Raw genomic sequence first — 23,001 nt, forward strand, 5'->3', positions numbered from 1 at the left:
AACAAAAAATTCATAAGATGTAAAAGGCAACGTCTGAGCAGCTTCACTCAATCAACTAGTTGAACAAGTTTGTTGTCTTCATTTAAATTAAAGGGATACTCAAATTTAGGTTCCCCTTTCTTTTTGTATTTAGAGGCAGAACAACATTATTTTACAGCAAGCAAATACTTAATGGAATAATGCTTGTCAATTTTAAGTGTTGGAAGTAGCCTAGGACGTGTCCAGCGGTCGGCATTTATTTGCTCCAGAGTACTCCGAAATCAGTATTTGGCTGCTCTAAACTGCTCCAGAGTTAACATTTTTCTGCTCCAAAAATTGCTACAAATCTCAGTTTGTCAGTGGCACCACTGGTGAAGGCATTTCTTGAAGGGCAGTATGTGAAGCAGTCAGTCTTGTTGCAGCTCCTGCTATGCTACTGATGCCCGTGCACTAGAGAAAAGTAATTCTTGGAGCTAACAAATGCTTTAAAGTTCTTCAAATTACGAGCAACCCTATGGCAATACGGTTCTGCTTCAGGCATCTTCAGTTTCGTGCCAAAAACTAGTGCCGCTTGGTTTTCTAAAGCAAGGCCGCAGAAATTGATATCAGCACTAGGCTTTGGTGGCCCGCCGCGTGCAACCTTCTTAACTGCACAACAAAGCTGTCATTTGCAGAATGTATGCAGGATTTAATTAGAGCAGATCTAAACACCCCAACGCAGTGGTGTGTTTTCGAGTGCAGGTACACACGGCAGTAAATCCTTAGGGTGCACATAACGAATACATCTATTAGGCGTGACCTTCTTGTAATGATAGCTGTAAATCTAAAAGCTACAGTTTGCCATGCTCTGGAAGCTCATGTGCAAAGGTTGAACCTTTGCCGTTGTTCCAAAAGGAATTAAAATTTCAGCCAAAGAGCATTCTTCGTTAACTGTTCTATCAAAACAAGACAGTCGTCCACAAATAGATAAATATTGTTGCACGCACGCGTGAGTGAGAAGAACGATGACCGGTGAACGTGCTTGCGGTCCCGGGTTGAAAGAGAAGAGGAAGACGCTGAGTTGATCAACCAGCTGACCGCTCTTGCGCTCACCTTCGCGACCTACAATAAACGGCCCCCTTCATCCGTAAGGGTGATAAACGGTCTCCTTCGCGTGTAACAGAGTGGTGGAAGTGCTGGGTACGCGCTCACAACAACGGAACCGTCACTGCTGCAGCTTCGTCGAAGCCGTCGACTTGCCGGCCTCCCGCCATCTGCCGTGACCGTCTTCGACATGCCTGAAGAAGGAGCCGCTCCGAGGGCAGCGCCTAGCAGTCCACTGCAATACTACCGAGCTCAACCCACATTCGGAGGAAAAGCGGGAGAAGATGCCGACGAGTAGCTCGTCCATTACAAACGGGTGAGCAAGTCCAACGGGTGGGATTCAACCGCTCAGCTCACCAATGTGGTGTTCTCCCTGACCGACACCGCACCCGTGTGGTACGAGAACCACGAGGACACGCTTACGACGTGGGAACTTTTTGTTGAAGAGCTCAAGGCGTGTTTTGGGGACTCAGTCGCCAAAAAGAAGCGTGCTGAGCAGACACTGTCGCAACGGGCACAACTACCAGGTGAGACATGCACCACGTACATTGAAGAAGTTTTAAAGCTGTGCAAGGTGGTCAGTGCTCGCATGTCCGAAGAAGATAAAGTAGGACATTTGCTGAAGGGAGTGGCTGAGAACGTGTACAATTTTCTCATCGGTAAAGAAAGCCTAAGTTCCGTGTCCGACGTCATTCGGCATTGCAGAACCTTTGAAACGCTGAAGATGCGTCGGATTACGCCAAACTTTGGTCGGTTGGCAAACGTTACGACGGTTGCCAGTGTGGACACGAGCCCTTGCCTCGACCTTCCTTCGACCATCCGACAGATTGTCTGCGAGGAACTTTCCTGCCGCGAAGAGATGTCGCGTCCAACAGTTAACCACCATGGCATGTACACGTCACGTGAGGCTATGACTGCGCCACATTCGGCCCCACAGTCTCGGATGACAACACGCTCTCCGACTCCGCGCTATGACCGACGCGCTCAGCACACGCCTTCTCGACGCCTGATGTATCGTCATGACACACGCCATGAACCAGCCCACTACACAAGGGAAAATGACAATGTTCGGTTCATCGACGAACAACGAAGGTTTCGACCTCCCCCGGTATGTTACTCTTGCGGTATCCCGGGTCATATCTCTCGGCTTTGCAACCAGCATATGACCACGTGGTATGGCCAGCCCTCAGAGTTTTCACGGCCCTCCGAATGGCCCCATGGTGTCCTGTGGCCAGCACACACATCGTCTGGCGACGAGTATTGGCCGTGCAGCTCCCGGAATCGCTCCCCGGCATCTGACAGGAGTTTGACGCCCCCACCGCATCCTCGTGCTTCCCGTTCTCCCTCACCACTGCGTCGCACCACGTCCCCTTCGTCACCGGAAAACTAGCTAGCGCGGCCGATGGAGGTGAGGTCGCTGGAGATGTGCTACTGACAGAAATACCTCCTGTGTTGATGCTGAAAAACAAAGTGCGCGTTTTTGTGGATAATGTGCCTGTGATGGCCCTGGTGGACACAGGCGCAACAATTTCTGTTATGAGTGTCTCCTTTAAAGACGTGTTAGGGCGAAAAGTCATGTTCAGATGGGACGAAGCTTCAAGGTTCTGTGGAGTGAGTGGCGAGCCGTTGCAACCTATTGGTGTGTGTAGTGCTGACGTGTTTTTGGGAGGCCATGTTATTACGACAGAGTTTGTGATTATTCCTCGGTCGACCCATGATGTTATTCTTGGCATGGACTTCTTGCGGGAGTGTGGTGCCACTGTTGACTGCCGCACAGGGAAGGTATTCATAATTGGTAGAATGCCGTCAGCCCTCCTGGAAAACCCTGTAGATCACGAAACAACACTGTGTGTTTGTGGCGATACGGTCGTACCTGCATCATCTACCGTTTGTGTTCCCGTTGTCTGTTGCAGCGCCGATTCTGACAGCTTCGATGCTACCGTAGAACCGATGCACATGAACCGTCTGAAGAAGAATGTGTTGGTTCCACATTGTTTGGTGTTGATCGAAGGTGGACGCGCTGGCTTGTGGATCGTAAACTGTTCTGCGGAGCCCGTGATACTACCAGATGGCTTGAAATTAGCCTTCGTCCGGGAACACGCATATTTATCTGTGGCTGAACTTACAGAAGTACCGCAAAATCCTGATGGCCACAGTTCGGAAACGGCCCTTTTGTCCATGATAAATAAATCTCTCAGCACGAGTAAACGCCGAACGTTTGTGGGTGTGCTTTCGAAGCACGTCTCGGTATTCGACTTTGCGCAGAAGGACAAAATACCTGCAATCCCCGCGTCGCGAACCCGCCATACCATCAACACGGGTTCAGCAAATCCGATTAGACAAAAGCCATATCGCGTTTCACCATCAGAGCGCCAGATTATCAACGACTAAGTGCATGAAATGATGAAAAGAGGAGTCATACAAGAGTCAGCGAATCCGTGGGTAGCTCCAGTGATTCTTGTTAAAAAGAAAGATGGATCTTGGTGATTTTGCGTCGACTATCGCCAATTGAATGCTGTAACAAAAAAGGACGTGTACCCACTCCCACGTATTGATGACGCAATCGACTGCCTTCATTCTGCCTCTTACTTTCCCTCAGTAGACTTACGATCCGGCTATTGGCAAATTCCGATGCACCCTGAAGACAAGGAAAAGACTGCCTTTGTAACCTCTGACGGGCTCTTTGAATTTAATGTGATGCCATTTGGACTGTGCAATGCTCCGGCAACTTTATTGGACACTATTTAGGTTATTTAGGCATTTAGAGATTTATGGACACTATTCTGCGCGGGTTGAAGTGGAACATCTGCATGTGCTACCTCGACGACGTCGTCAGCTTTGGCCGCACCTTCAGCAAACACAACTCGCGTCTGGATATCGTCCTGAACTGCATCAGAAACGCTGGCCTAGTTTTAAACTCAAAGAAATGCCACTTTGGAGACCGCCAAACCCTTGTGTTTGGGCACCTCGTCGATAAGGATGGCATCCGCCCTGATCCCCAGAAGACAGCCGCCGTTGAAGCGTTTAGTGCACCACGCTCTGTCAAGGAGCTCCGCAGTTTTCTGGGGCTTTGTTCCTACTTCCGCCGCTTTATCCCTAAGTTTGCCGACGTCGCGTATCCGCTGACTTGTCTACTATGAAAAAGGACATCCCCTTTGAGTGGACTCCGTAGTGCGATTCTTCTTTTCGTCAGTTGAAGTTTCTGCTGACGTCACGACCTGTTCTTCAACACTTCAGTCCTTCAGCTCCGACGGAACTCCATACGAATGCCAGTGGCATAGGTATTGGCGCCGTCCTAGTTCAACGCCACGGGGACCGCAAAAACGTGATCGCATATGCAAGTCGCTCATTAAGTTGGCCCGAGCAGAATTACACTGTTACAGAACAAGAATGCCTCGCGGTGATATTTGCGGTTCAGTGGTTTTGTTCTTACCTGTATGGACGCCCCCTCACAGTTGTCACCGACCACCACTCATTGTGTTGGCTTGTAAATCTTCGTGACCCTTGTGGCCGCCTTGCACGCTGGGCGCTCCGACTACAAGAATATAGCTTCAGCGTCTCTTATAAGAGTGGTCGACGACACGCTGACGCGGACTGCCTCTCGCGTATGCCACTTAGCACTACGGACTGTGACGCCGACGACTTCAATCACCTTGTGGCTTCTGTATCGCCGAGTTTTCCAGACCTCGACTGTTTCAAAGCCGAACAACGAAAAGGCACTAAATTAACACCTCTCTTCACCGCTACGACCGCCTCTACTACAGCAAACAATTTCTGTGTACGTGGTGGACTCCTATATAAGAAGAACTTTTCCAGCACTGGCGTACGTTTTCTTCTAGTGGTGCCGGAGAGTCTTCGCATGGCGATTCTGAGTGCTATGCACGATGACCCTACGTCTGGCCATTTAGGTTCGGCGAGGACGCTCTACCAGATTCAGGAACGCTTTTATTGGCCTGGGATGCGACAGTCTGTTGAGACGTATGTGGCCAGCTGCACGCAGTGTCAGCGCCACAAACGTCCATCTAATGCTCCAGCTGGTCCCCTGCAGCCGATCCCACCTCCAAGCACACCTTTCCAACAAGTGGGCATGGACTTCGTGGGACCTTTTCCGAAATCAGCCAAGGGAAATCGGTGGATAATTGTTTGCGTCGACTACCTCACACGCTACTGCGAGACGGCGGCCGTGCCCTCGGCAACTGCCACTGACGTTGCAACGTTCCTGCTGCGGTATGTCATCCTGCGACATGGTCCGCCTCGCGTAATCGTCAGCGACCGTGGACGACAATTTACAGCAGATGTCGTGGAGGAGCTGCTTCGTTTGTGTGAATGCCACTTGCGTCACTCGACACCATACCATCCACAAACGAATGGCCTTACGGAGCGCACCAACCGAACAATTATAAACATGCTCTCTATGTATGTTTCATCCGACCACAAGAACTGGGATGACGTACTGCCTTTTATCACGTACGCGTTCAACACCGCCAAGCACGAGACTACCGGCTATAGCTCTTTCTTCCTGCTGTACGCACGGCCATCCCGGTACACGATCGACACTATTTTTCCTTTCTGTACTCACGAAAATCCCACTGTCGCCGAGACCCTCTGCCTTGCCGAAGAGGCGCGCCGTATTGCTCGTTTACGCACTTTGGCATCGCAGGACAGATCAAAAGCACGCTACGACATTCGCCACCGTCCAGTGACCTATCGCCCTGGTGATTTAGTGTGGCTGTGGACTCCTGTACGGAAACGCGGGTTATGCCAAAAGCATTTGGCCACCTACGATGGACCGTTTGTTATTCTTAACAGACTCACAGAAGTCACTTATACCATAGCTCGCCTCACAGCGAGTGGTAGAAGAGCTGCCAAGACCCAAGTGGTCCAAGTCGCCCGCTTGAAATTGTTCACGTCAAGGCAACTGGATTGACTCGCCCGGCGGGCTTCGTCTGCGACGAGAGGAGTGTTGCACGTACGCGTGAGTGAGAAGAACGATGACCGGTGAACGCGCTTGCGGTCCCGGGTTGAAAGAGAAGAGGACGACGCTGAGTTGATCAACCAGCTGACCGCTCTTGCGCTCACCTTCGCGACCTACAATAAACGGCCCCCTTCATCCGTAAGGGTGATAAACGGTCTCCTTCGCGCGTAACAATACGAAACATTTTCACTATTTAAAACACTCTTTAGAGTGAACATGGTCCACATAAGCATCAGGTCTTTTTGCTCTGGTTGGAAGGTCAAACAGAAGCTGCTTAACGTTAGGCCTATCGTTTTTCGTTCCATGACTCTTTGTGCAGTCCTTAACTTGTTCTTGAGCTTCTTTGTTAACCTCCAAGTTTCTGCCCCATATGTTAGTACCGGTAGAATGCAATGATTGTACACTTTTCTTTTCAACGACAGTGGTAAGCTCCCAGTCAGGATTTGGTAATGCCTGTCGTATGCACTCCAACCCAATTTTATTCTTCTACTTCTGTAAATTTCCTTCTCATGATCAGAGTCCCCTGTTAGTAATTGACCTAGATAAACATACTCCTTTACAGCCTTTAGAGGCTGACTGGCGATCCTGAATTCTTGTTCCCTTGCAAGGCTATTGAACATTGTTTGTTTTCTAATCTTCAACCCACTCTTACACTTTTTCGGTTAAGGTCCTCAATCAGTTGTAATTCATCTACATTGTTGCTGAATAGGACAATGTCATCTCCAAACCGAAGTTTGCCGAGATATTCGCCGTTGATCCTCAGTCCTAAGCCTTCCCAGTCTAAGAGCTTGAATACTTCTAGGCATGCAGTGAATAGCATTGGAGAGATTGTCTCCTTGCCTGGCCCCTTTCTTGATAGGGAACTTTCTACTTTTCTTGTGGAGAACCAAGGTAGCTGTGGAATCCTTGTAGATACTTGCCAAGATATTCACGTATGCCTCCTGTACTCCTTGAGCAAGGCATACTTATCAGAAAAGCATGTCTTTTTAAGTTATTTCATCATTACACTCTGAGGATTCTTCAGATTGTGTAGCTTTGGTTTATTGCCGCTCCTATGTGACTGCCTAAAATTGTTATGGCAAGCTAAATTTAAATTATTCATGCTAGCATGGCACACATATTTGTTAACAATATTTAAAATAAAAATATAACATTTTTTACATGGTACATAAGTACACTTGGATTTACATGAAAAAATTTGCTCTATAAAAAAAAGTCATAATCTGTATTCGTACTCATTTGTGAAAAATTTTTTTTTTTCTGAACTTGGCGTCATACGTGCAACTTAGACAAGCCAAGGAAGCATACTACGAGGATATCTTTGCAAGTGTTAATAAGCAGTGGCCTGATGCTGCTTGGAAGGCCATTAATGACATTCTGGGTGGGTGCAAGGACACCACGCCTCCAGCAGTGATGAGACCAAGAGCTTGCTGCTTGCTTGAACAGTCGCTGTGTGAACACGCAGACTACCCCTGTACTGAATAACGCTGCCGACATGAAAAGTTATCATAGAGCATATTTCTTTATCCTACTAACAAGTGCAAGGTGTTTAATACGCTTATGTAACACTAAGGCTCTTGACATTGACAATTTGCAAATTAGACTGCATTGACAATTTGCATTAGAATGTATTGCCATTTATTGTTCCTGTGCTTTCTCACATCTTTAATCTTATCCTTGAGGCTGGAATTTTTTCTGCCGAAATGAAAAATGCTTAAGTGCCTGTCGTATACTAAGCTGGTGACCGAAATAATGCATCTAATAATTGTCCACTATCTGTGCTCTCCGTGTTTTCTAAAGGTACTGAAAAGCGAATTTTTTCTTGTATGTCAGATTTTTTTTGCAAAGGAAAACATTATCGCTACTTAGGCTAGTTGCTTGTTGAGTGATTGCAGCTGCGAGTCAAAGCAAGGACAACACTGGACAAGTTTCACGCAATTTTTATATATGGGGTAATCTTTTTAAGTTTTACAAAATTACCCGTGGCAGTCCTTGAGCTGAATTCAAAGAGGCAGACATTACTTGCACGGACATAATTAATTGATGGCAATTCACTAATCATCTAATTACTTTACGGCACATATTCCAATGTACAAATTATAGTCCGAGTTCGCAAGGCATATCCACTTGGAACAAATTTTGAGGTGGCATAGGTTTTGAGATAAGTGCCGTCAAACTAGTGGTAAACATGTGCAGTTGTTTTACTTAATTTTTTAAGTGAACACTCTTGTATGCATTAGAGCACAAAAGCAACTAGAATGCCCATGTAGTTCATAGCACACTTTGGCAATACTAAGTATGATAAGTTGAAATATGTTTTGTAGTGTGTGACTCTTCTGCTGAATGTTGTGTATCCTGAAAATAAGTGAATATGCCTTGGAAGCTCACCGGCTACAATTTGTAAATTGCAATATGTGCCATAAAGTAATTAAGAAGTTAATTAGTGAATTTTCATCAATTGATAATGTACATGTTTCGATTTCGTGCAAATAATGTCCGCCTCTGAATAATCCTACTCTAGGATTGAATCTGCCACAGGTGATTTTAAAATTCTGTAAAACTCGGAAAGGATCACCGGGTATAGTGCACTGATATCAGCAAGTCAAGACATGGCGTGTGTAAACAGATGACAAGACATTCACCAAAGAGCAGGAGAGGATTCATTCAGTAGAATTGATGGTGCATATGTCGTCACCAATTTGCTGCATTGTGAAGGCTTCGATAATTTCCCTTTCTCTTACCTTTTGATTAGGATATGATGCTCGTGCACTCAAAATTTGGTTGAACTGGCACCTGCTGCATTGTGTGGCTATGTTTCTGGGATGGCTGATTTGCTTACAGTTACGGTTATGTTAACGCATCTCCCGGTTTGTCCTATATGCTATTTTCCACAGGAAAGTTGAACACAGTGACTTACTTTATCACATGCTACAAATTTTGTAACGTGCTTCACATTGCACTCGTGGATAGATTTCTGGATGCCATTCCTAACTGTGTGGCATGCGCCAATTAATTTGCCACGTGCCGGGAGAACCATAGGAATGCTGTGTCTGTGTGCAATCTTCTTTAGTCCATGCTACTCTTTTGTTTTTTCTTTGGAACCGTATCCGTATTATGTTGATTTTTCAGTTTTTCAGCCAAGCACGCTATCAAGGCATCTGGGTACCACTGGCTTTAAGTCTATCATTTTGGTTCATCAAACTGAGAGCCACAGCGTGGCCACAGGAGTTCTTGCAACTGCTCAGCATGCTTAAATATGCTAACCTTCTGTTCTAACTTAGTGTCCCGAGTCATAGCTTCTTTCTTTCTTTTCTTTATTGATGTATTTAGGACAATATAAGAATTGTCCTAGGGGGCACAGCTAAAGGCACATTGCCTGACTGGGCCGTGCCACCCATACAGCAGCAGCAGCAGTATGACAGCACAGAACATTTTAAAGACACATGTGAAAATCAAATATTATACTTATAATAAACAGATTGATCGCACAATTCAAAAAAGGAAAAGAAAAAAAATGAAAGGCAAGTACAACTTTGTACATCTTATAAGCATTTGAAGCGAAAAAATAAAATGAGAAGAATGATACACCGCAGTAAACCAAGATCAAGCAAAAAGTTAGGTAAACAAAACAATATTACGTAATCTGCAAACACTTGTAGCCCAGAACAACAACAAAAAAATGGTTTTGAAGGAATATACATGATAGCCTAACTTTGGTTTTCTTCTTCTGCAAATAATAATTTTCTTGCCACTTTTCTAAAAGTTTGCTTGGAGGTTCCAGAATTTAAGAGATCTGTAGCCAGAGCATAGTCGTTTAAGAGATGAGGAATTTGCACGGCGAGTTTTTGTTCACCATATTTGGTTCTACTGCGTGGTGTAACTACCAGACTATTTCTGAAATTATATCCTGTTCTTCTTACGTGGTATTTTGTTTGGAAAGAGGATTTGTCTACTGAAATTGCCGGAAAATTTCGAGGAATAGTTTATAAGTACAAAGGTTTTGATGTTGGCAATATTTTGCATTTGCTATAGAATGGTTTGGTGTTTTCCATACGTCCTAAGCTTCCTATTGCACGTAGTGCACGGTTTTGCAGTGTTTGAAGTGATAAGAGACACTATGTTAATCGAGAATGTATGAGGGCATTGTAAATGTTGAGTTTCACGCTTATCGGTAACAGATATCTCAACCTGGTTTAGCGCACCTACAGCATGAGCAATACTATTTCTGAGAGAATCTACATGTGACGACCACGACATGTCTTCATGGAATATGACCTCCAGAAATTTGGCTGTTTTTGCCTGTTCGATCTTTACTTTATGGAATTGCAGCTGAAAATGCGAGTGAGCCATCATTCCTTTTGATTTGAAAAGTAAATACTTAGTTTTACCAATGTTTAGCTGAAGCTTGTTTGCATTGAGCTACATATCTAATTGCTGTAACCAGAAGTTAGCCTGTTCAAAAAGGTTTTGTATCTCAAAAAACTTAAGCTTAAAAAACTACCCCCCCTCGTCACGGATTCAAAACATTATCACCGATTCACAGTTTGGTTTTATGGAGGATAGGTGATCAAACGTGGCTTTGTTAACTTTGAAAGAACTGAAAATGGTTTACATGTGGTATTCTTGTTCAGTAAAGCCTTCGACAGTCTTGACCATCAGATCTTCGCTTCTAAGCTCGTGTCATGCAGTAATGTGGAAAATCCCTAGAATTAAATCATACCTGTCTTGTAGATGCCAATACATGGCCGTCATTAACCAACACTCATCACTTTTACCGATGACGTGCGGTGCACCGCAGGGAGGCATACTCGGCCCTCTTTTGTTATATATATATATATATATATATAGGAAAATTAGAAGCACAACTTCGCGGTTATCTTAGGTTTATTTACCCAACAGTTTCGGTCATTGGACCGACCTTTTTCAAGAGATACAGGAAATTCTATCAACAGTCTTTTTATATCTTCAGGTAGAGAAAGAAGGCGCTAAAAAAAAAGTGAGAAAAGAGAGATAGAGAGAGCAAAAAAAACCAATAAATTTTAAAAAATCCCAGGGAGAGAGCCAATGGCAGGGAGATTACTTGTTGGTAACGGGGTTCTTCACGACGCGTGCTTGTCATTATCGGCAGTGGACAAGTGCTTGATACGGTCCCCATTATTCGTGCTTTTACACGTGAATCAACATTTTCAGCGGACACGCCTTTGTCACAGTCCCCATTACACGCGCTTTTACGATTGACGACGATGCACGGCGCATTGCCGTCATCAGCTGCAATGGACATTTCATTAACAAGGTCGCTGTTAAGCGTGTTTGACATGCACAATTGACGGACACGCCTGTCATGTTAAGTTGAACATGCAAAAAAGAGAGAGAGAAAGGAAAGACACCAAGACCTGGTCGTGCCAGACAAAGAAAAGGGCAAAACACGAGAAACACGAAAGAAGAAGAAATAACCTGCCAATATGATAGTAACAGCGTGGCGAAATCAGCATGAACTTGAAAAGCAAGGGCAAAACACGAGAAACACGAAAGAAGAAATAACCTGCAAATATGATAGTAACAGCGTGGCGAAACAAGCGTGAAATTAAAAAGCAAGGGCAAAACACGAGAAACACGAAAGACGAAGAAATAACCTGCAAATATGATAGTAACAGCGTGGCGAAATAAGCATGAAATTAAAAAGCAAGGGCAAAACACGAGAAACTCGAAAGAAGAAGAAATAACCTGCAAATATGATAGTAACAGCGTGGCGAAATCAGCATGAACTTGAAAAGCAAGGGCAAAACACGAGAAACACGAAAGAAGAAGAAATAACCTGCAAATATGATAGTAACAGCGTGATGAAATAAGCATGAAATTAAAAAGCAAGGGCAAAACACGAAAGAAGAAATAACCTGCAAATATGATAGTAACAGCGTGGCGAAATAAGCATGAAATTAAAAAGCAAGGGCAAAACACGAGAAACACGAAAGAAGAAATAACCTGCAAATATGATAGTAACAGCATGGTGAAATAAGCATGAAATTAAAAAGCAAGGGCAAAACACTGAGAAACACGAAAGAAGAAATAACCTGCAAATATGATAGTAACAGCGTGGCGAAATAAGCATGAAATTAAAAAGCAAGGGCAACACACGAGAAACACGAAAGAAGAAATAACCTGCAAATATGATAGTAACAGCGTGGCGAAATAAGCATGAAATTAAAAAGCAAGGGCAAAACACGAAAGAAGAAATAACCTGCAAATATGATAGTAACAGCGTGGCGAAATAAGCATGAAAATTAAAAAGCAAGGGCAAAACACGAGAAACACGAAAGAAGAAATAACCTGCAAATATAATAGTAACAGCGTGGCGAAATAAGCATGAAATTAAAAAGCCAGGGCAAAACACGAGAAACACGAAAGAAGAAATAACCTGCAAATATGATAGTAACAGCGTGGCGAAATAAGCATGAAATTAAAAAGCAAGGGCAAAACACGAGAAACACGAAAGAAGAAATAAGCATGAAATTAAAAAGCAAGGGCAAAACACGAGAAACACGAAAGAAGAAATAACCTGCAAATATGATAGTAACAGCGTGGCGAAATAAGCATGAAATTAAAAAGCCAGGGCAAAACACGAGAAACACGAAAGAAGAAATAACCTGCAAATATGATAGTAACAGCGTGGCGAAATAAGCATGAAATTAAAAAGCAAGGGAAAAACACGAGAAACACGAAAGAAGAAATAACCTGCAAATATGATAGTAACAGCGTGGCGAAATAAGCATGAAATTAAAAAGCAAGGGCAAAACACGAGAAACACGAAAGAAGAAATAACCTGCAAATATAATAGTAACAGCGTGGCGAAATAAGCATGAAATTAAAAAGCAAGGGCAAAACACGAGAAACACGAAAGAAGAAATAACCTTTCAAATATGATAGTAACAGCGTGGCGAAATAAGCATGAAATTAAAAAGCAAGGGCAAAACACGAGAAACACGAAAGAAGAAATAACCTGCAAATATGATAGTAACAGCGTGGCGAAATAAGCATGAAATTAAAAAGCAAGGGCAAAACACGAGAAACACGAAAGAAGAAATAACCTGCAAATATAATAGTAACAGTGTGGCGAAATAAGCATGAAATTAAAAAGCCAGGGCACAATAATGTGGGTGGTTCGGTCCGCTCCCCCACTGGGGTAGTGGGCATTCTTTCGACATCACACACGTGTTCGGCTTGCCTATGCGGGGATTCAGTTCTGATTTTAGCTAATTTAACTTATGCACAAAGAAACGAGAGGTTTCCCATGTGTTAATTTATGCCGTGCGTGATTGTTCTAAATTTGTGGATAAAATATGACTCTCTTTGTTCCCGTTCACGAGAAGAGCGGAAGCCTGACTGGAGAAGAGTGACACGTATTTTATCAAATGAATGCTCAGGCAGACTGATATGTTTTGAAAATGGGAGATGTGGTAGTGCGCGGGTGTGAGCTCTGTGGTTATTTAGACGGAGTCTGAACACGGTTCCAGTCTGGCCTATATACTGTTGGTCGCAGACTTCACAATGGAGCATGTAGATCACATTGCTGCTGTCACAATTTAGAGGTTCCTTAATTTTGAATGTGAAATCAGAGGAAGCAGCCTTAGCAAGACAGGTTGAAGTCATGTGCTTACAGACCGTGGTTGTTCTAGCTCTGACGAGGATATCTCTTAGATTCCTTCCCCGGCGATAGACAACTCAAGGTGGCTCTGTGAAAATTGAACACAAACGTGTGCTCTGCTGAATGATATTAAAGTGTTTGGCTAGGATGTTGTTCACGGTGCGGTAATGTAGATAGATGAGCAGGTGAGGATAAGGTTGGTTTGGTTTTTCGGATGGCGGGGCTTTGAGCCCGTCAAAATTTCATTTCTGTCTAAGGCTTATAGCGTCATCAACAATACGTTCCAGGTAGTGCTTCGCCACCAGGGCCGTTCTGAGTTCCTTTGCATGACATTGGAAGTCTTTCTCGTCAGAACAGATGCGGCGGTATCGGTGGGCCTGTGAATACAGGATGGCTTTCTTGCAATGTTGTGGATTACCATAGATGAGGAAGATTACCACAGATTACCATAGATGAGGAAGAAGTCGCAGCAGAATTGACACTGGTGCGGACAGCTCGGTTATGCGCAGAGCTTGCGTCAAAGTTACAGAACGTTTTTACACAATGGACTGGGTCGTAGGTCCGTACTGCTGGAGGTCATCTACTAATTCCCGTGGGCAGATGCACTGCTTGGGTAAATATTCGTGGACTTACGTACTTCGGGGTCTTCGAATGCCCAGCTGCTCGAGGGACTTGATACTCGGCATGGACTTTCTACAGGTGAATGGAACCATAATTATCCTGGAAAAATCGAGCGTGACATTTTCTACGGTAAAAGCCATAGCAAGCGACGAGAATCGCACCGAAAACGCCTTGTGCATCGTCGACGACAGCATAACGGTACCACCAAGAAGCAGCCTACTGACAACCTGCGACGCATTCGACGGCTATGAGGGCATCGTCGAGGCAAACATTCCGTTAATGCTTGAGCGGCCTCGTTCAGCTTCAGCCCAGACGCTCATTAGTCCTGCTGACGAACTTCAGCAACGAATATCAGCACTTAACACAAGGCACAGCTGTCGCCTTCCTCCATGAAATTGCTGCCTTGACTGATGTCACCTCACTAGAAGCTGCTTCCCCTAATTCATCGAAAGAGGTCAACCTGAGCGATCGCATTCAGATTAATTAACTCCGGCTTATCGCAACGACAGAAACAGCAGCTACTCGACCTTGTCAAGGATTTCTCTGGCTGCTTCTCTACCAAGTCTAAAGTACGGCGCACCTCCGTTACAAAGCATCGCATTCCTACGGACGAGTCAGCATGCCCCGTTCGTCGGCATCCATACCGCATTGCGCCCACGGAAAGGGAGGTGATAAAACGCCAGGTTCAAGAAATGTTAAATGATGACGTGATTCAGTTGTTCATAAGTCCATGGGCGTCACCCGTCGTTTGAGTTAAAAAGGACAATACACTACGCTTTTGTGTAGACTATAGACGGCTTTAAGGGATACGGACACAAAATCTGAAAATTTTACGAAAATGCTGAAAATGAATCCTTAGTGTGTGATTACACCGAAAAAAAGTAGTCCCTTAGCTCATTTTTGAGCCGATGGCGTTATTTTTCGCGTTTTTGTGAGCGCTCGCCTCGCCGCCCGACCCGCGGGAGTTGGAAGACGTGACGTCACGACACCCTCGTCGGATAGCCAGCCGGCCGGCCGCGGTCATTCGAAGCGCGCCGACGTCACCATCGCGAGCATGGATTCGAGTTCTGGTGCGTCTACCAGCGATGAGTACATGTCTGAAGACGAGGACCATTCCAACTTGGCAAGAATTATTACCGCTTACGGTTACAAGCCTTCCGTGTCAAGCGACGAAGAAGAGCAGGCGGCCGTGGAAGTGCCGGCCAGGTTTTCGCGAACCGTAGCGCGAAGATTTCGCTCTGCACCAGACACTTATGCAAGAATTATTGGTCATTTCCTGGCGAAAATTTTCGGCAGTGGCATAATCGTGTTGCTGCCGAAGATTTACACCAGCAGCGAAGTAGAATACACTTGGTTACTGCAATATTAGCTGTTTTTGTCTGTTTGAGCTCTGCTGCCACCAGGTGGCAGCACCATACAGGCCGCTCACGCTTACAGTTCCTCCCGAACGCCCCAACCCGTTTACCCGATTACCGGACAAGCTAAATAGGCAGGTATCCAAAGTTTACGCACCTTCTCGTCTCTGGTAAACGTGTGCGACAGCGTGTCACTACCGACGATGCTGTTATAACAGCAATGTCTGGGCATTTCCTTCCGCCACGACGAACGCGTCAATACCGAGTGACGACCGCGGGAAGCCTCATGTAAGACGCACCACCTGCGTGGAGCGCTGACAGGGATAGTGTTTCAGACGGTCCACGTGCGAAGATCGCCGAAAGGGGTTAAACAAACGCTGCAAGAGACCGACACCCCTGGAAACACTGCAACAGCTGTGGCCGACCTTGGCTGTGGGTGGGTGTTATGACGTCAAATTTCAGCTTCTGCCGGTGGCCGCTTGGAGGCAAGGTGCAGCAGAAAATCGCAAAAAAAGAGATGTTTCTTTGTTCTTTTTTTTCAAAGCAGCTTGTTGTATTCGTAATTTGTAATAGTGTCACCAAACGCGACGTTTATCCCCTGCCACGGATCGTTGACGCTTTGGACCGTCTACGCCACGCCTAATTTTTCACCTCATTGGATCTTAAGTCAGGGTGCTGGCAGATTGAAGTAGATGAGCGTGACTGCGAAAAAACGGCATTTGTTACTCCTGATGGATTATATGAATTTAAAGTCCTCCCATTTGGCCTGTGTTCCACACCTGCCACATTTCAGCGGATGATGGACACTGTTCCCTCAGGAGTGAAATTGCAGACGTGCTTAGTCCACTTAGACGACGTTGTGGTGTTTTCAAGAACGTTTGATGGGCATCTTGAACGACTCAAGAATGTTTTCCTCGCAGTCAGCAAAGCAAATCTGACTATCAAGCCTGAGAAATGTCATTTTGGCTTTCAGGAGCTAAAGTTTCTTGGACACGTAGTCAGCCCCCGCGGTGTTCGGACGGACCCCGAGAAGCTAGCTGCCGTCGTTGAATTCCCGCGCCCAACAGACAAGAAGGCAGTTCAGTGATTCTTAGGTCTCTGCGCTTACTACCGTCGTTTTGTCGAAGGATTTTCAAGGATCGCCGAACCATTAACGAGACTTAACACGCCAAGATGTACCCTTCGAGTGGACGGAAGAGCAACAGGAAGCCTTTACAGAATTGCGGAAGCAACTGCAAACAGCCCCCGTACTCACGCATTTCGAAGGCTTGAAATCCACCTAGACGCCAGCAACGTGGGGCTTGGTGCTATACTCGTTCAGTGGCAAGACGGCTCTGGACGAGTAGTAGCCTACGCGAGCCGCAGTCTGACAAAGGCGGAGGTCAACTATTCCACGACTGAAAAGGAGTGTCTAGCGGTCGTTTGGGCCATCGGCAAGTTCCGACCCTACCTTTACGGCCGACCTTTTCGCATAGTAAGTGACCACCATTCACTGTGTTGGCTTGCGAGTCTTGGGGACTCTTCAGGCTGCCTCGCTCGGAGCCTCCACCTTCAGGAGTACGACGCCACAGTGGTATATCAATCCGGGCAGATGCACGGCGACGCTGACTGCCTCTCACGTCCACCTATACCTTGGAAGCCAAGTGACTTAGAGCAAGATTTCCCATTTCTTGGTGTAGTAGACACTGTCGAGATGGCTGACTTCCAACGTGCAGACAGTACATTGCTTTCCTTCATCAGATACCTTCGTGGAGCCGACGTTGTTTTCCCACGACCGATGTCACGAGGTCCGACTTCTTACTGCCTCCGGGACGACGTGCTCTACAAAAAGAACTTCGAAAGCAGCCAAGAAACGTTCCTTGTCGTCCCAGTTTCACTGCGCGAAGTGCTGCAGGCGTGTCATTACGACCCGTGTGCTGGACACTTGGGCTTCGCCAGGATGTTAGCGCACCAGAAGTATTACTGGCCTCAACTGTTCTCGTCCGTTCACCGCTACGTGAGAAGCTGCCGTGATTGTCAGCGGTGCAAGGTTCCACCTTTGAAACCTGCTGGTCTTCTGCAACCCCTGGACCCTCCTCCAGCACCATTTCAGTAGGTGGGAATGAATCTCCTCATTCCATTCTCTCCGTCGTCTGCAGGAAAGAAACGGATAGTCGTCGCAACGGACTACCTAACGCGGTACGCGGAAACCAAAGCTGTGCCCCGCGGAACCGCCACAGAAGTCGCAATGTTTTTTTGTCCATGAAATCTACGTCACGGGGCCCCTTCCATCTTAATCACCGATCGAGAAACTGCGTTTACTGCTGTCTTAATGCAGGAGATCGTCACGCTGACCCACACCAATCATCGGAAAACCACGCCCATAAACTAATGGACTAACCGAGCGCCTCAACAGAACTATGACCGATATGATCTCGATATACGTTGACGCAGAGCACAAGTCCTGGGACCAAATTCTACCATACGTGACATTTGCATATAATACGGCTGTGCAGGAAACCACCCGATTCACACCATTTGAACTGGTTTATGAGTGCTGTGTAACAACACCTTTAGACGCCATGCTCCCGGTCGACAACGGAACAAGAAGCGACAATGCTGACGACATTGTCCAGAAAGCTGAAAAAACTCAACAACTTGCTTGCAACCGCATCCGCAACCAGCAGAGTGCCGACGCCCACCATACGAACCCGGTGACTACGTTTGGGTGTGGACACCTGTCTGTCATCAGGGGCTGGCGGAAAAATTACTGCGCAGATACTTTGACCCGTACAAGATCGTCGGGCGACTCAGCTACGTGAACTACGAGGTCGTCCCCCAGAGTACTAATATGAGCTCAAGCCGACGGCGGGCACGAGCCGAGATTGTGCACGTGGTACGGATGAAGCCGTACTGCGCCCGCGAAGAAGTGCCCCTCTGGTCACCCACGCCCTCTGTCACCCTTTACCCTCTCCGACTGGCGACCGGGGCGGTCGCTTTTCATGTTGGGGAGGAATGATGCGAAGTAAGCTGCCCACTACAGGCATCGATCGTCAGAAGTCGGCTGCCGACTACAGGCACAAGATCGCCAGAGAGAAGACGACGAAGGGCGCAGGTGTGCGGGCGTTCTTATAAGTGTTGGCCATCATTAGACAGTTTTAGTTTAGCGTGGTTACCGGAATAGCGGGCGTACCGGAATAGCGGGATCGAAATGCGCATGTGCAGAACGCTAAACGAACCATACCGTTTACCGTGCGCACGCTATTTCTCAGAGTTAACGTTACCCTGTTAGCGTGTTTACGTAGTGTACGTAAAACATGGTGGCGGTCCCGGCCGCCCGCTTCGAACTGAATTTGGAGTTGCTGTTGAATAATTCACTTCGTTGGTAGGAAATGACTGCGTAAATGGCTTTCGCTTACCTTCAGGCAGGATCGACAATATGTTTTTATGGATAATTTAGCAGAGTTTTCGAGATCGCTTCTCATTTCGAGCGCGCCTAAGCCTAACGAAAGAAAGTTTCTCCGAGATGTGAGCGCCACCTGTCGATAAAGTTGGGAGATAGGCGCGACGACGGCATATGGCCTCTGAGATGGGAGGATTTCGGAGGCTATGGTAGACAGCTTGTACTGCTTGTCTGTTTCGTTGCAGATCTACGGACAGGGGAAGTAAAAATACAACGCGCTCCTGGCTTCCATTACGCTGCTTATCGCACTTTCCGGACGCACACACACACATATCTTAGGTGCCCTATGTATGCGAAATTCAAAGCGTAATGGAATAGCGTCCCGCGCGTAAACTACGCTATCACGCTATACTAAAACACTCTTTCTGCAAAGTTCGTTTGCGGAACGGTAACGCTATTTCTCGTAACCCCGCTATTACGCTAACGCTAAACTAAAACTGTCTATTAAAGAATACTGTTCTCTTTCGGCGAGCTCGAGTGAATTATCTTCGTGACAATATGCAAATGCCACGTAACTGGGAAGAAACAAGGTAATGTTGCATGCTGTCGCTTGGAGATACTCAAATTATTTTTTTTGCATTTTGCGTAATTACATAATTAATCTTTATTAATTAATCAAATTCTCAAATATTATTTTTAGATTGAAAAATGTCAATGAGAAAATTGTAGAGCAACATGAAAAACTCCAGACACAGCTTTCTGTTGCTCAATACATGCTACATAAAAGTGTTTTTCCGAGCGTGAAAGAAGCCAGCGAATACGCGCAAGATTGCCGCTCGACTGGCTGCTCGAGGCACTTTGCGTGTATTCGTGGACTTCTTTCACGCTCGGAAAAAGACTTTTATGTAGTACGTATTGAGCAGCAGACAGCTGTATCAGGAGTGTTTCATGTTGCTCTACAATTTTCTCATTGACACTTTTAATCTAATTATAATATTTGAGAAGTTGATTAAGACTAATCACGTAATTAGACGGAATGCAAAAGACAATGAGTATCTCCAAGCAACGGCAAACAACATTACTTTGGTTCTGTTCAGCTACGTGGCATTTGCATATTTTTAAATCTGGGTGCATGAAAGTTGGGACACCCTGTATATTGAATTAATTGAATTCAAAATTAATTCTAACAGAAAATAGGCTGAGTAATAAATTCTAGAATAGTTCATTCTTGGGCTAGTTGGTTTTCCATAACTGAACAAGTAACTTGGCGCAATAAAAAACAGACACAAGAAAGGCAAACAAAGACAAGTGCTTGTCTTTGTCTGCCTGCTTCTGTCTGTGTTTTTTATTACGCCAAGTTACTTGTTCAGTTATAGGCTGAGTAGATATACATAATACATGTATGAGAAGCAGACGATAGTTTCTATGATATGAACACATTATAAAACGATTCTGTCATAGGGAAACCGGGAAAAAGACCTGTGGGAAAGCAACTGTTGATGTGTGAGGTCTGAAAAAAGTGTATTTGTCATGTTGTCACAACATACATTACAAGTCATGTGATCAGCATTGTAGCAACGGGCGTTTCTGAACCTGAAAGTTTCGACGAGCCTTCACTGTCTAACCTGAGCCTTGTCCAAAATTTGAGTACCACATTGTCATGTAGGACAAACAAGAAGCGGTCCTCGAGACATGCAAAACGCGAGACGGAAGTGTGGTTGGCTCCAGCCACGCTGGGACTGTTTGTTTGACGTAGCACTAGCGCGCACTGTGTCGTACGACGTCAGTGTGTCCATAAACTCGTGAGCAATCTCATTCCAAAGTAGAAGACGTTGGCTATTTGATATTTACAAAATATGTGTTCGCCGGAAGTCCCGATGCGTTGTGGATGCATGGATCGGCGGTTCACTCTATGGCGTACCAAATGCCAACTTTGTTCCAGGATGCTTCGCGTGGTGCGGGAGCGGCGCTCGGGCCTCGTGCTGCTGCTGCTGGCGTCGGTGGCCGTGTGGTCGCGCTGGTCGTCGCCGCCGCAGGAGCCCGGCCCGCGCGGTGTGGCAGCAGGCAACGTGTCGGACGAGCCCGGCCGGCTGGTGGACCGGCGCGACTTTGCGTTTGTGCTGGACAGCAGCCGCTGCCGCAGCCACCGCGACCTGTTTCTGGCCGTGTTCGTGCACTCTGCGCCGGCGCACTTCGGCCGGCGGCGCGCCATTCGCGAGACGTGGGGCAACGCGAGCGCCCTGGCCGCGGCCACGGCGCGCGCCATGGCGCTCGTCTTCCTCGTGGGGCAGGCGGCCGGCCTGGAGGGCGCCCTGCGCGCCGAGAGCGCCGCGCACGGCGACCTGGTCATGGGCAACTTCGTGGACAGCTACCACAACCTGACGTACAAGCACGTGATGGGGCTCAAGTGGGTCGTGAGCCGCTGTGGCCAGGCGCGCTACGTGCTCAAGACGGACGACGACGTGTTCATGGACCTGTTCCAGGTGAGCGCGGAGCTGGAGCCCCACGCCCCGGCGCGGCTGCTCATGTGCGGCCTCATCCGGCGGCCGTACGTCAAGCGCAGCCAGCGCAGCAAGTGGCGCGTCAGCTTCCGCGAGTATCGGCCACACCGCTACCCGCCCTACTGCTCCGGCTGGGCCATCCTCATGTCGCCCGACGTGGTGCGCGACCTGTACCGAGCTTCGGCCGACGTGCCCTACTTCTGGGTCGACGACGTGCTCGTCACGGGCATCCTGGCGCAGCGTCTTGGCATCGAGCACGTCGACCTTGGGCCGCGCTTGGCGCGCGATGCCCGCGACGCCCGTTCCTGGCTGCGTGACGGCGGCCCACCACTGCTGGGTCACCCTGACCTGGACACCGAGCTCGTGTACCGGCTCTGGCAGCGCACCAGGGAGAACGTTGACGCTGCTCGCAATAAAGGCTGATGTTGCTGCAGGGTGGGGGGGGGGGTGACATCAGCAACTCCGGCGTTCTTTTTAACTGTCCAATGGCGGGGTGGTTCAATTTGGGTTAGAAAGTAATCAGTAATAACTAATAAACGAGGTGTCGAAACGGGTAGCTGCTTCGTGTGACCTCACGATGAGTCGATGACGTCAGAGCCTACACTACTGTAATGTACATGTGCAGTACGCGTGGCGCTAACGCCCAGAAGGCGAAGCGTATGATGTGACACGGGGAGCTTTTACAGCCCTTTCAAACTACACAGCGTCGGTTTCAGCGACAGTGTGAGTGCTGAAGGATCGTCGTTTGCTTTTGACCAGCCGCCGCCGCGCGAGGTATGCCCAAGCTCAACGCGCATTGTGCTGCGAAAGAGAATGACCGACGTCTGTCGAAACGATGATAGTCTGCCATCGTCTCGTGGAAAAAGGAGCCAGCTTTGTCGTTTCTGGGCGAAGTGGCGGTCTAGTCTCTCAAGTCACACAGGGTGGCCAGTAAAAAAGCCATACATTCGTGGGCATGGGTCGGGAACACGCAACCAGTCTTCAAAATTTGTTTTCAGGAAAACTAAATGAGTCGCAGCCATATGGTTAGGCACAGATAATCAAGAGTGCAAAAGAGAACGTATATTCAAAATTTTATTGAGGACAGTGGACATCGAAATATCGCCAGAGTTTCCCTTTAAGACTGCTTAGGTGTGGGAATGCGAAAGCATTATGATCCCTTTGGTGGAATGTTTCCGATTGATGTTTTCGACATGCATTAAAGTTCTTTCTGCCGATTCTGTGTGTCTCTTGGTCGCAGCTTCGCTTCGGGGTCCATCGCCGTAGACACAGCACCGATGAAATCCGAAAAGCAAGTGACGCGCGGGCGCGCTCATTTTATACACATGGCACGGCGGGTCCTCCCCATTGGCTGCGCCGTCGCGTGCCCAGTGACGCACGCACTAGGCTACACCTTTAGTCAGCCAGGTGGCTGTGACGTGTGCAGTGATGCATGCACTAGGCACACCTTTACTCAGCCAGAA

The 23,001-nt window shown here is 47.0% G+C and overlaps 1 protein-coding gene across 1 annotated transcript in view; it reads left to right on the forward strand.

Moving 5' to 3' along the window:
• The window catches only part of LOC119456247 (beta-1,3-galactosyltransferase 5), a 58,563-nt gene extending 35,808 nt beyond the window's left edge, over positions 1 to 22,755 (forward strand). The window contains exon 2 of the mRNA XM_037717899.2: positions 20,980 to 22,755. Within this exon, the coding sequence (XP_037573827.1) occupies positions 20,981 to 21,961 (981 nt within the window). The 5' untranslated portion in view covers position 20,980 and the 3' untranslated portion in view covers positions 21,962 to 22,755. The remainder of the gene's footprint in view (positions 1 to 20,979) is intronic.
• The last annotated feature ends 246 nt before the right edge of the window (positions 22,756 to 23,001 follow it).

Source organism: Dermacentor silvarum, chromosome 1 (assembly GCF_013339745.2).
Source record: "Dermacentor silvarum isolate Dsil-2018 chromosome 1, BIME_Dsil_1.4, whole genome shotgun sequence".
Classification (NCBI taxonomy): domain Eukaryota; kingdom Metazoa; phylum Arthropoda; class Arachnida; order Ixodida; family Ixodidae; genus Dermacentor; species Dermacentor silvarum.